This window comes from Propithecus coquereli, unplaced genomic scaffold (assembly GCF_000956105.1).
Source record: "Propithecus coquereli isolate 6110/MARCELLA unplaced genomic scaffold, Pcoq_1.0 Scaffold7, whole genome shotgun sequence".
In the NCBI taxonomy this organism is placed as follows: domain Eukaryota; kingdom Metazoa; phylum Chordata; class Mammalia; order Primates; family Indriidae; genus Propithecus; species Propithecus coquereli.
This window is the reverse complement of record NW_012153062.1, coordinates 2,975,069-2,989,827: the sequence shown is the minus strand read 5'-3', so window position 1 is coordinate 2,989,827 and position 14,759 is coordinate 2,975,069. Positions and strand designations below refer to the sequence as shown.

The following is a 14,759-nucleotide window of genomic DNA, read 5'->3' as shown; positions in this document are numbered from 1 at the left end:
CAAAGAGGCCTTTCTTCCTGGCCAAGAAACTCACTGTAGAATTTCTGGTTCCTTTGAGGCCAGGCTTTTTAATTGTTGTTTTTGTTTTTTTAATGGTGAAGGGGCAAGTTGATCAAGAGGAGAGGGAAAAGAGGTGTTTCATTGTGTTTGTTCATTAGCTAGACTTTCCATTTATCCTTTTGTTTTGTCCCTCTCCCGTCTGTGAACCTGCTAATTTCTGATCTGGTTCCTGTGGCAAACCAGTGTAACCCCTGTTTGCTATGTATTCACTGTGCCTTCTGTCTCTTTGGTTCATTTTCTGTGTTCTAAAAATTTAATAAAATTATTTTCAGCTAATGGTGACCTTTGCTCTGTTCAGTGTTTTTGTTTATTTCATTTTATATTCATTCACCTATAGGCATTTTAATAGAATTTCATAACCAAAGAGTGGCAAATGAATATGTGTTAACCATGAATTCTTCCACAACCCTTCATAAAATCACCAAGACCTATCAGTTTACTCACCTTAATTAACTGCCTAGTTGTCTTCATCTCTCCCACTGTATTTCTCAGACTAGTCACCTCTTGGCTCTGTTATTACAACAGTTCTCTTACTAATCTGCTTTCTTACTTTTCCCTCTTGAATTCTTTTTCCCTAGTGCAGCTGGTGTATATCCTTCTGAAATCTAAGTTACCTCCCTGCAGTAGGTCCTTTTCATGTTCAGGATAAAGGCCCTTTCTCAGATCACTGCTATTTTTGTTCTCTGTCTTATGGCTGGTCCTGTCCTATTTGCTTGTGCTTCTGTCCCAAAAGTAATGCTAGATCCTCAAACTTGGCATGCTTTCTGTTGATTTCAGTCTTTTGCTGCCATTATGTCACTGTGTTCTCACTTACATGTGGAATATTGTGGCTTGTCTGCCTGCCTTTGCGCCACCCTTCCACCCCACACTTTATGTGGCCATTTGCTAAATATCTTTAGGTCTCCCTTTAGCTATTTTTTCCTTTAGAAAGCCATCCTGATACACAGAGTGGATTAGATTTGGATTGAGGGCCTTAAATGCAAATTAAAATCACAGGGGAATACTAACCACGCGTATATACCAGACTGACTAAAATTAAAAAGAGAAGTAACATGACAATGTAAAGAAACTTGAATTTTCATATATAAGTGATGGGAATGTAATTGATATAGAACCATTTTTAAAAACTTGAAATATCTACTAAAGTTGAGCATGTATGTGTTCTTTGACTTAGTAATTATCTACTCCTTAGTTAGATACCGGAGAAAACGTGTGTGTGTGTATCTATGCATATCAAAACATATATATGAGGTAGCTCATGAAACACTGTAGTAGTAGCTCAAAGCTGGAAATGATCCAAATGTTTAGGAGCAGTAGAATATTTTGTGGTATATTCATCCACTTAGGATTTGTGTCCTTTACTGTGTATGTGCAATATTTTGATTAATTGAAATTTAGCTTGGCAAGCCAACTGCAATCCATGAATTAGAAAAAGACATGTGTGAAGTCATTTGTTACTGATATGGAACACATAATTAAGCTAAAAAAGGAAGATGGAGAACAATAAATCGTACTAAAAAAAAGTACATAATAGATATATACATGTATGCTTTATATATGTAGATGATATCTCTGGAAGAATACCCAAGATAATACTGGTGAGGGTTTGGTAAGGAAAAGCAGACTGAGTAACAGAGTTGCCATGATCAGGTGACTGCTATTTTAAAAACACATTTTTTTTTGTTATTTGAAACAGTAGATGTTAGTGTTTTTCTACTTTGTGGTAGTCCATAGTTCTTGTTATAGATATATATTTGTAAGAACATGTTCACTAACGAAGAAATAAAATTGCCATGAGCTACTTAAAATATTTGAAGTATATTCAAACATTTAAATAGATAAATGTTGCTCTAGAAATCTAATTTTACCTGTTAATAACTTCTTAGTAATATAAAAGTGTCTGTTAACTATCTGTCATGTTTCAAAATGTTGGGTTTAAATTAATGATTCACAGTTACTTCAGTTTATTATTTAAATAGCATTTAAATGATGTAGTTGGTCTAGATGAATATGTGGACTCTTTGAGTCTCAAGCTCTATGATCCCTGGTTATATAATATTTCAGCAAAATGGCTGTTATTATTTATTCCCATAAATGCCCTAAATCTTTTGTGTTCTCTTTCCCTTTTATTCATCACTGTGCAGTTTGTATTCCTATTTATCTGCTAATATAGATTTTTCAAATTATAAGGCAATGTAGAGGTATTTGTCATTGTTATATATGTTTTCTGACCCCAGATAAGGTAGGAATTATTTCCTTATCAGAGCATGTGTCACAATGATAATAAGAAAGGCATAATAGTAATAAAAGCTTTCTTTTGAAGCATTTAACATTTGATTTGATTGACAGATTTCCTAAAAATACTGTATTTATTCAATTATATATATTTTTTTCACATTTTATTTTTTATTTTTTTTAATTTTTTTTTGACACAGAGTCTCACTCTGTTGCCTAGACTAGAGTGCCATGGCATCAGCCTAGCTCACAGCAACCTCAAACTCCTGGGCTCCAGCAATCCTACTGCCTTAGCCTCCCAAGTAGCTGGGACTACAGGCATGCGCCACCATGCCCGGCTAATTTTTTATATATATATATATTTTTTTTTTTTTTAATTTCAGCATATTATGGTAGTACAGATGTTTAGGTTACGTATGTTGCCCTTGCCCACCCTCCCCCCCAAGTCCGAGTTTCAAATATGTGCATTCTTTGGGTGGTGCACATTGCACACTTTGTGTATGCATATACCCGTCCCTCCCCAGCCCCCCGCCCAACATCCAATAGATGTTATTCTCATATGTGCACTTATGTGTTGTATATATATATTTTTAGTTGTCCAGCTAATTTCTTTCTATTTTTTTAGTGGAGACGGGGTCTCGCTCTAGCTCAGGCTGGTCTCAAACTCCTGAGTTCAAACAATCCACCCGCCTCAGCCTCCCAGAGTGCTAGGATTACAGGAGTGAGCAACCACACCCGGCCTATTTTTCACATTTTAAAATCTTGTAAATCAAGATGTATCTTGCAGTGGTTGATCCATCAGAGTTTAATTGGCAACATCTTATTAGTCACACATAAAATAATAGCGCATTTTACAATTAATCGTATATTCGATACCATAAAATGTATGGGAAATATCCTTCATATTATATCTTAAAGTTTTCCTGAAAATGTTCTGGTTTTGTACAGAGTACACATCAGTCTTTGTTCTAAAAATTTTGGTATCAGAAGTTAATAGTATGAAAAAAGACTTATTTGTATCCTAAGATTCCTTTTTAAAGATTATATTAGAATTAATAAGCTTTATAGGAGGTCTTTTGAATAATCCAGTAATCTCCTTGTTGAGATTTACCATGTATCTGTTTTATTTAGTGAATAATGTTAGATTAAAGTTTTATTGTTCTCTAAAAGTTTCTGTTTAAAACATTTTCTGGTTATGTACATCTGCCAAACTAAATTTTGTTCTTTTGAGAATAAATTACATTGCCTATTTTTGCCTGTTGAATGTTGATCCCAAAACCTAGATAATTTTTTTTTAACTAAACACTAGTAGAATATTTTAATTATGAACAGATAATACCTGCCTCATAGCAGATGCTCAAAAATACATAGTGAGCATTAAATTTTGTTTATGTATGTTCTAGAAAAGAAATGAACTAATAGTATAGTATGTAGCAAAGTATATGACAATGATGGGTGTGTTTCTAAACTACTTAATCTTAATTTTCAGCGTGCTCAAGCAGTTCTTCAAGCTGTGACAGCTGTCCAGACAGCAAATACTCCTCTTAGTGGCACCACAGTGAGTGAGAGTGCAGTGACTCCAGCCCAGAGTCCAGTACTTAGAATAATTATTGACAATATGTACTACCCTGTAACACTTGATGTTCTTCACCAAGTAAGTTTAACTTAATTTGCCTGCTTACCTATAAATTAGAGAAATAATAATATAGTAGATAAATAATGTTTTGATTTTAATGTTTTAACAGATATTTTCTAAGTTTGGTGCTGTATTGAAGATAATCACATTTACAAAAAATAACCAGTTTCAAGCTTTGCTTCAGTATGGTGATCCAGTAAATGCTCAACAAGCAAAATTAGTAAGTCTAGAGCTTTTTTTGCCACGGTGGTTTTTTTTTTCATTGATATATATATATTTTTGTATATTAATATGTCAATATAGCTAATTTTATTAATCCTGTCATAATTTAGCATACCATGTAGCATTATAGATGGTAGAAATTGGTAGCATTAAAATAATATTAGGAAACCTTAGTATTTGTCATAAAAAAGAAATGTTTATTTTTAGACTAATGATAGCTGTGATTATCCATAACATAGACTTGCATTATTTTACATTTCTGTTTGATTTAGGTACAACAAAAGTTTTGTGCTCTTGAGAAGATAGCAGGATTGTATTGTGCATGCATACTTGTAAAGGATTTTAAGTGGTTTCCAGAGGGAGTTTTAAAATAATAAATTTGGTTTTTGAGATAATTTGGCTGAAATATATCAATACAGATGTGGTTCAGATGCTATGATAGGCTCTCAGTTTATTTAGGTCTATATCCTCTATTCTTTTTAAAGATATTTAGAAAACAGATTTTCTGAGTAGATTCCTAGTCTACTTTTTATTCCCATCATTTGTCTTTTTTGTTGTTGTTATGTATGGAGGGTGAGAGACAATTAAAAGAAGTAAAACTTGCCCATGTCATGACTACCATTGAAAACTGCGTAGCAAATCTTTACTTCCAAATGCCTTAATCTTCTGTTTGTATATCTTACTTAAATCTACTTTGCTCTATCTTTTTAACTTTTTGTGCCATATATCTCGTTATTCCGTTCTTAAGCCATTAAAAATTCATTATTAAACCATTATTAGGAAACCATTAAATCAACTGTCTTTACTTACATTTGTCTTACTTGTTTTTCTCCCTTTCACTCTTTCTTTTACTTTCAGACTAATTATGATCTCTAATACTTCAGTGCTTCCTTCAGATCAAGATTACTTCCATGGAACCCAGAACATTTTTTGTTTCTGTTTCATTGCATTTCTATGCTCAGAATCTCATTTGGGAGGCAAAAATAGCTTTAGGTAGCAGAAAGGCTGTATAAGTAATAATACAATTGTAATAGTTTACCAAGTGCTATAATCTCATTTTTTTTCTGACCATTACTTTATATTCTAAACAGAACAGGTTTTTCTTCCTCTGTTACAACAGAATGCTAAGATTTTTCAGAGGTGAATAATTTATCATAATGCACACTATCTGTAAGGTAGAGATTTTTTTCAGTCTACCTTTCAGATAGCCTTTCTTTCCATTGTGTTGCTACTCACTGGTTCTCAGGTTATATAATCTAATCATACTATGATTGTCTTTTCAGGCATAGGTTTCTCTGAACATCTGTTAAATCTGATCCCCAACAATCTTTTCAAAAAATTAAGTTATCTAAATAAAAAAAAAATTGCGATAAAATGGAAATAGTTTTATTGTGGCTTTTTGTATTTTTCAGTCCATATGCAGTGTTTCATTGTGCTGTTTTAACTATCCACTTTGTGTCTAATATCTTTCTTGTGTTTTGATTATCATGTTTTAGCCATAGATTTTAAATTTATATGAAAATATTTTTCCTGATTGTTTTTGCTTACTGTCTAAACTTTCACTGTGAGTAGGCACATTTGAAAGGTCTTTCTGCAAATTATCTTGAGCTTTTACTGTCAGAAATCTTTGCTCCAGCAAGATTACTGTGTTCCTGATTGCTGAACCACAGGACTGGTTTGTGTGCTCTTGTTATTTTCTGGAATTTTACAAATATATGAGCATGAATTGAGCTTGTATATATATTTTAATTTGATTTTTACTCCTTATTGTGGTCACCTGACTTTAGCCGGCTATTGAAAATGCCTGGATTCCTGTTTTCATGCATCCTCAGCTTTGGTTTCTCTCCTCTTTTGCTAACAGGTGGTTTTAATGTACATGTTACTTGCTTATTTCTCTAGCTCTTACCGCTTAGGCATACTTGTGTATCTCCCATCTTCATAAAAATGTTTTTTAAAATGTTAAAAGAGGAAATGTCCATTTTTGGAGTGCTTTCTCACGATTGGCATATTCATTGTAGATGATTTGGTAGTCTATTTCAGTGTTGCTTGGGAAGAACTCAGCCCCTAAAAAAGTTTACTTAGTGAAGATTTGGTAATTTTGTATCGGTACTGTACTTTTAGCATTAACGTAGATAGTATGATTCAAAGCCATATTTTTTCTCATATCGTTCTTTGTTTGACAATATTGAAGTAGTCACCTAAGAGTCAATCATGCTACTCATCTTTTGATAATCGTATGCTGTATAGAAACATAGATTCTATTACTTTTCTCACATTTTCCCTATAGGAATGCTACATGAGTAAAGTAATACCTATTTTCAATGCTTTGTTTGCCTTTACACAACAGAGTATTGAATTTATAGTTATTTTATTCTGGCTGATAAAATTGATACTTGGCTTCCACTTTTATGTGATGATAAGTGCCTTGCCTAACCTAAATGTAATTCATACCCTGATGTGTATGAAATGAGTTTTTACCAGTACTGTATTGAAAGTGGGTGAACTTCTGTTGAATTATTTTTTAGGTTAGTTTTTAGCTTGGTAAATACAGTCACATAAAACTTAATTTTGTATATTAAGGAAAAAGGTTTTGTATTTCCAGAGAGTAGGAATAGTTGAATATTTGAAAGCTTTATATACTTAAGTAGCTATAGAGGTTTACTTTCTCCATAGCAGGACGTGTTTATTCTAATACTGAAAAATCAACACTATATTTCCCCATTCTCTAGTTTGTTCCCTAGTTACCTAGATGTACTAGAAATGGTAATTATACAGGAGCAGGAAAAAAACCAAGATAATCATAACAGCAGCAAAGTCTCATACAATTCACAGCATACTTTCACATATACGATCTTTTATTTAGTCTTAACTCTATGAGGAAGCATAGCAGCCATTATCATCTCTGTTTTCCAGCTTAAGAAATTGAGATTGAGGGAGGTTAAGTTGCTCAAGATGACGTAATTGAGTCTAGGCTTTTAAGCCTAGACCTGACACTCTTCTGTTATAGAACTTTCCTGTAATGACATTGGATTTCCTAATTTTATCAAGATATCCTGACTCAGGTTGAACACTTCAAGTTAAGAGTGATACTAGTTTTTTTGTCCTATTTCATGGGAATTGCTATTGTACGCTGTAGTGAAGCAACGTCATGTAATGTGGCATCAAACTGCAGTTACCTTTGAAAACTATACCAATTCATATAAGTACTGCCATATAGCGATAAATACATGTAGAGCAAAATTAATTTTATTATGCATACTAGTATGGTACTACTTTGGTAGGACTGACTATATTTGACCCTTACTAATTTTTTTTAAATTATTTTTTATAATTAAAAGTATTAGCATGGTTTTTAATTGGTTGTATTTTAGATTTAAGTAGCATTTTCTATTTAAAGAAGATAGTTTCAGGTGGAAACTAATACAAATACAGCTGGAACAGCAAAGTATGATGTATGAAATTTGAATTCTTTCCCTGGTAGCTTTTATGTGCAGGTTTTCATTGTTGAGTTTTATTGTCAGAAATCATACTTTGCTAATTTTTATTCCTTATTTTAGATTGCTAATATACTTCATTCACTTTTACAGGCCCTAGATGGTCAGAATATTTATAATGCTTGCTGTACCCTAAGGATTGATTTTTCCAAACTTGTGAATTTGAATGTAAAATACAACAATGATAAAAGTAGGGATTATACTCGACCTGATCTTCCATCTGGGGATGGACAACCTGCATTGGACCCAGCTATTGCTGCAGCATTTGCCAAGGAGACATCCCTCTTAGGTATGATTTTTATTGCCTGTACCACTTTTTTCCCATTTTGCCAAATGGGAAAATGACTGTTAAATTCCAGTAAGTATAATGAATCTCCCATTTTGGACCTTAACAAATTGTTAGGTTTTATGAGTTTTGTTTTTCTCAGGTGAGAAGGCATATGTGTGCTTTTAGAAAAAACCTAAAGTGTCCTTCATAAGCATAATTAAAATTATATTAGTTTTATTCCTTTTACCACCCTTTCCTTGTCTTTCTTTCACACCACTCCCAAAACAAAAGAAGTTCATTAGAACAGAAGTTCTAATGGAGAAATACTGTTGAATTCTTAATGAAATAAATATTTACACTTTAAACTTGTCATACTCTCTAAGGCTAAGGCCCTGTGCCTGTTCTTTAGGGCTGATCTGATTGTTTAAGTTCAGTGCTGCGTGGAAACAGTGAAATGTTAATAGACAAAACATATGTAATGAGAGTAGGCATACAGGTGTTTTCAAAGCATATTTTAGCCCCTTTCAAAAATAATTTAAACTAGAAGAAATTTTCTATAAAGTTTATTTTGCTGTTTATTTCTATTTTGTCTTAATCATTTCACTTTGTCCCACAATGGGTTTGAGCCACTTAATAAAAATACATTCAAAAATATGCAGCTAATAGTTGATGGAGTCGAAGGGAGAAAAAACAAGGGAAAATGTTAATTTGTAAGTAAAATGAACGAAGTGATTTATGTTAAGGTGGAATTTTACAGTTTTATTTGATGTGTTTAGGAAATTATTTCTTGATTTCTGGTGTTTGTATGATTATCTTTAAGTCAGGGTTTTAATCCCCGTGGAACCCATAATTGGTAGTTGATACACTAACTCTTACAGTTTAGTTTACATCCATCATTTAAAAAAGTATTATAATGAAGTAATTCTTAGAAATATTTATTTAATGTGGATATATAACAATCATCCTATTCACTTCTAAATATGAAATCTAAGTGACACAAATGTGGAGAGAGACAATCTAATGCACAAGAGAAACAGCTGATATTTGAAATTAATTCTGGTGACTTCAAACAAAACTGACCCTTTATTCGAATTTTCCTGATACATCTGGCACGAGCCTTAGCTGTTTATCATGACTCTAGTAGATACTTTGGGTTGCTTTCCCTTTTTCCTGACAAAATCTCTATCAATCAATGTGTGGGCCTAGTTTAAGTCTTAATTCCCTCAATTCTCCTTGCAAATTAATAAGATTGACTGTTTCATAGTGTGCAGTTTTTAAAGGCAAAGTCAAGAGCGAGACAATGATGAGTAAAACATAGCCCTTGCTTATAATTATTACTACAGATTATTAAATTCTTACTGATGGAGATTATATTATAGAAAAGAGTCAACATATATCAAGTAGCTTCTAGGTCCTAGACATTCTACTAAGCACTTGTCAGATAACGTTACTCAGAATACTCAGATAAAGTAGATGATGGCATCAAGATTTTACATGCAGTTTCTGAGAAGTTAAAAAATTCATGTGCAGGCTGGGCACGGTGGCTCACGCCTGTAATCCTAGCACTCTGGGAGACAGAGGTGGGTGGATCGCTCAAGGTCAGGAGTTCGAGACCAGCCTCAGCAAGAGCGAGACCCCGTCTCTACTAAAAATAGAAAGAAATTATTTGGACAACTAAAAATCTATATAGAAAAAAAATTAGCCGGGCATGGTGGCGCACGTCTGTAGTCCCAGCTACTCGGGAGGCTGAGGCAGTAGGATTGCTGGAGCCCAGGAGTTTGAGGTTGCTGTGAGCTAGGCTGACGCCACGGCACTCTACTCCAGGCAACAGAGTTAGACTCTGTCTCAAAAAAAAAAAAAAAATTCACGTGCAGCTCATTCAAGAAACCATTTAAAGATAAAATACCAAGAAACTCGAGCTAGCATCAACAAAGGATAGCAGTCACTCCTTACACCCTAAGGAGCTATGTGCATTTGCCCATGTGGGTATATTTAGATGGAGAGGGATCCCGGGTGGAGACATGGTTAGAAGATACCTGGATTCTTCTGATGGAGAATTCATCACCGTTTTCCTTATGATCTCATGACCTGAGTGAAATTTTTTAAAAAGTAATAATAAATTTTGCTTTTTTTGAGACAGGGTCTCACTCTGTCACCTGGGCTAGAGCGCGGTGGCGAGATCATAGCTCACAGCAACCTCAAACTCCTGGGCTCAAGCAATCCTACTGCCTCAGCCTCCCAAGTAGCTGGGACTATGGGCATGCGCCACCATGCCCAGCTAATTTTTTCTATGTGTGTTTAGTTGTCCAGCTCATTTCTTTCTATTTTTAGTAAAGACAGTCTCACTCTTGCTCAGTCTGGTCTTGAACTCCTGAGCTCAAACGATCCACCTGCCTTGGCCTCCCAGAGTGCTAGGATTATAGGCTAAGATATTAATTTGATAAGAAAATGTCTATTATTTTCTTTTATAATCTAGTTTGCAGTTGTTAAGTGCTTATTCAGTATTTACAATTCTCTAAATTGGTTATCTGCATTCCTTCTATTGGGATGTACAGTAATTCTTGTAAAATGCTTATAAATGATATCATGTTCATATTTGGTATGAGTTGAGCCTTCAGCTTTATTCACCTATTTTACACTGGTCAGTTTTTGGAAAACTATTTTAAAATAATTTATCTCTTTAATGAATTGATCTCAATCCAAAGGTATCCATTTGCAGGACATGAAGATAATTTTTTTTCACACGTTTGGTGGATATTATATGATCTTTAGTAGGAATTCCTTAACTGTTTTGCTCTTTATGTGGTTTTCACACACCCTTTACAGTGACATCCAATATTGCATTAGTAAAGTCATGCCTTTGGGAATAACTAAATCTTTTCCATCTTTCTTTCCCTACAATAATACTTGATCAGATGACTTCGAAGTAAAACCAAACTACTATTGATGGGACTCATTGCCTGCTCAGTAGTCTTCAAACAGTTCTTGTTCAAAATGAAATAACTGATAGAGTACCCCCTTTATTTCAAAGATTTTGTAAGAACACAAATATAAGGTGATAGTCTTCCACTAAATACTTGAGGGGTTTCATTCACTTTACAATATATCTAGCCACTTGATTGAATTTAATTACTATAGAATCAATATTATAAATTTTAACTTATTTTGCATAGTAATTTTTTAAGACTAGCATTTATGTTTGGCTTCTCTGTTTCTTTTAATGCTAGGGATTACAGTACCTCAGAAAATGTAATTTATTCAGAGAAGGGAGACCTACAGTGCTTTGTAATTAGTTAAAAATCTGACCTCTAAATACTTAATCACAAACCTGGCAGACTATTAGTCATTTACATATTCTGTTTTAAAGAACAAGGTGATCAAAAATCCTCGAGATTATAAATGGAGACATCATTATAATGATTATTTTATCATGTTAAGAAATGTAGTTAATTTATTAAGGGATAGTTCACTTTTAGAAAAATTGCTAGAAGTCATTATTCATGATCATGTTGTCTACGTTTTAAAAATTAGGGCAGATAATGCATACAAAGAATAGTTACTTTAGAGCTTTGCATGTATTTTGAGTTGAATGAAGTAATAGGCATTCTCATCATAAGGTCTTAAAAGAAAAGCAAAACAAACTTTTAATAAGAAATCTGTTGACATTAAAATATTTAAAATTGTGAACAGATTAGCAAACATTTATTTATGAAGGTAAATATTTAGCCTTTACAGAACAGTGTTTTTCAAACTTTTGCTGCACGTTGAAGTTACTGGGCCCTAACCCAGACTGTGAATCAGTGGGAGTGAGTCTCTGGCATTCATATTTTTTTTAAGATCCCAAGATGGTTTTACTTTGTAGCGAGAGTTGAGGATTACTGCTATAGAAAAAAGTTTGTAATTTAATTCATGTCTTTTAAATCTGTCCTGGTACATATCTGTTGGTGCAGTATTGTTTAACTGTTAAACTGAATTTACTTTTTCTTTGTTTGTGATACATAAAATTAACAAGTTAACTTATTTTTAAATGATTTCTGACAGCTTTGATTTTCTTTACTTTTGAATGGGTCATTCACATAGGAATATTTATTAGTATTTATTAACTTTTTATTATCAAGGATTTCAGTTATATACTAATATAATGAATTCCACATACCCATTATCATAGTTCAGTATTGCCTACATTTGTTTTTATCTATTCATTTTTTTTCTGTTGTGTTTTAGAACAAATCCTTGACATCATGACATGTCTTCTCAAATATTACCCATAGTATCTCTAAAGTAATTACCTTTTCTTACCAAACAATATGATTTTCACACCAAAATTGACAGTGACAATTCTTAATATCATCAAATACCCAACTTATTAAAATTTCCCTCTTTACCTCAAAAATGTTTTTTAGATTTGATTTGTTCAAAATAGGATCCTGTCAGGGGCCCCACATGGCATTTGGTGGTTGTGTCTCCCAAGTCTCTTTCAGTCTGTTGTTACGGTCCTTTCCCTTTACCCCCAACCCCATTTCCATTTACTTAATGAAGAGACCTAGTAATTCTTTTACAAAGTTTCACAGATTAGATTGGTCTGGCTGTTTCCTTGTAGTGTCATCTTGATAAAATTTACAGTCCGGGTTTTTTTGATTTTTTTTGATTTTTTTTTTAAGCAAGAATACTATATAGATGTTCTTTGTGCTTCATATTATGTCTCAGTAAGAGGCAAATTATATCTGGTTATCCCACTTTTGGTGATTTTAGTGATGCTTTAAGACTGGTTGTGGTTTTAATGATTTTAATATCCACTAATGATTGCTGCCTTAATTTATTTCATGGGCAGGGTGGTTACAGATACTGCAGCCCCCCCAATTCACATACTCCTTCTGCATTAATTAGATGAAAATCTTTATAAAGTAGAAATTTTTGTTACCAGTTAGAGCTGTCTACTTTGATTTGTGCAGAACAGTTAGTGAGATTCTTGCATTTATTTGCTAATTTTACCTGGAAAAAGTGGATGCCCAGCTTTTGTTTGAAAGTAAGTACTTAGAGCAGTTTCTGAATGAGTACAACATGGACTCTTCCCAACACGTGCTTGAAACTTTAGAAACTATTGGTTGCTTGCAGGTTCTAGTAGCCACAGAGTGGTTTGAAATGGTGACCTTAGCTTAGAGGTAAGCATTTTTATTTATGTAATTATTTAATTTGTCCTTGTCCAGTGACCCAAAAAAGGAAAGGGGGTACTTAAGGACTAAACAAAGTTAGTTAAAATATAGGTATCTTTCTCTCAAAAGGAATTTGTCCCCATAAAAAAAAAGAGCCAGGAAGAATGAATATTTTTCTCAGTAAATACCAATAGATTTAAATCACTTCTCCCTTCTAGCTTATTGTGAGGTAAAAATAATATCCAGCTGAGTGTGAGTTACCTATTCAATTAAAGGATTAACATCCCTTACGTGTTTTTTGTTGTTGTGTATATCTGTATGTGTAGTCAGTGCTGTGTCTGTTTATTCTTTTTGAATAGGAGTCCAGAAGATGTGCAGTAAAAACAGACATTTTTTGTGGAACATTATGTTATATATGTTATTAATATATTTCATCACAGCAATGAGGGGAAAAACTACAAAACTAGATAAATTGGAAATAGTGTTGTAGCAGTGAGGTAACAGCAGTCACCTATATATTTTGTTACAGTATATATAGATAATGCTGTGTTTTTTTTTCCTTGTATGAGTGTATGTGTTATAAAGGAAACAAGATTCACTGTCTTTTGATATTATTTAATACGTTAAGGATGTTCAGGGTTTCAGTGTCCTCCAGAGATGAATGCCGTTTCAGAGTTTTGGGGTTTTTCAGTAGCCCCAGAACTTAAAAAGCACAAAAGTATTGCTTGATATATTCATGAGTTAGTATGGCTACCTTTAGTTAATTATTGTGATGTAGGCCATTAAAGTAGACTTTTTTTAAAAAGAAACCCCAGTAGGGGGGCAAGGGCAACATAAGTAACATAAATATCTGTACCCCCATAATATGCTGAAATAAAAAAAAAAAAAAAGAAACCCCAGTGAAAAGGGTTTATAAAGGTCCCTATGCCAGTTTCTAAGAAGTGAGGGGTTTTTTTGGATCATTAGTATTAATAGAAGGGATTAGCTGTTTTTCTACCATTATTGGATCTCCATATAAAAATTTGACCTCACTATCAGAATGCCTACATAGATCCCTTCGTAATAGTTCCTACCCTAGGAATAACTAGAAAAATATTAATTTAAGAACAGTTACTTAGATTCCATCTCTGTTGCTTAGAGTTCATGTCATTATTTTGTGGCAAAAACATTCAAGATACAATACTATAGAATGGAAATTCATTTAATCCTAGGAACGAAAAGTTGGTTTGATGCATAGGAATCTTAATAATAGCTGTTACTATGTATTGTGTGCCAGGCACTATTCTTAGCCCTTTACATTTGAGTTAATCCTGGCATCTCTAAACACAGTTACCATTGTTGCCTCTATTTTGCAGATCTGAAAACTAGGGCACAAAGAGCAGTTTGTCAGATTCTCATAACTGGTGAGTGGCTGAGTTAGTACTCAAAGCCAGATAGTCTGGCTGCAAAGTCCATGCTCCTTAGTAATCAACAATAGAATAAAAGGTACTATAGGTTACCTTGGCCTTTTAGCTTGTCTTCCTTCCCCCTGTGAAATAGTTATCTAGAATAATGTCATACATGTAGCAAATATGTAAGTCCCATAGTTTTAATTTTCTTTTTTCACATACTAAGATATTTTTTGTTGCCAAGTCCATTCCGTGTTTAACCTGGTTATCTTATGATTACAAAACCAAAGTGAGTATTGTTCT

The 14,759-nt window shown here is 33.4% G+C and overlaps 1 protein-coding gene across 6 annotated transcripts in view; it reads left to right on the top strand.

Moving 5' to 3' along the window:
- The window catches only part of PTBP2 (polypyrimidine tract binding protein 2), a 78,576-nt gene that overhangs the window by 42,576 nt on the left and 21,241 nt on the right, over window positions 1–14,759 (top strand). For all 6 annotated transcript variants that reach the window (XM_012661136.1, XM_012661135.1, XM_012661134.1 and 3 more), the window contains 3 exons: window positions 3,785–3,949; window positions 4,041–4,151; window positions 7,741–7,936. In XM_012661136.1, the coding sequence (XP_012516590.1) occupies window positions 3,785–3,949; window positions 4,041–4,151; window positions 7,741–7,936 (472 nt within the window). The remainder of the gene's footprint in view (window positions 1–3,784; window positions 3,950–4,040; window positions 4,152–7,740; window positions 7,937–14,759) is intronic.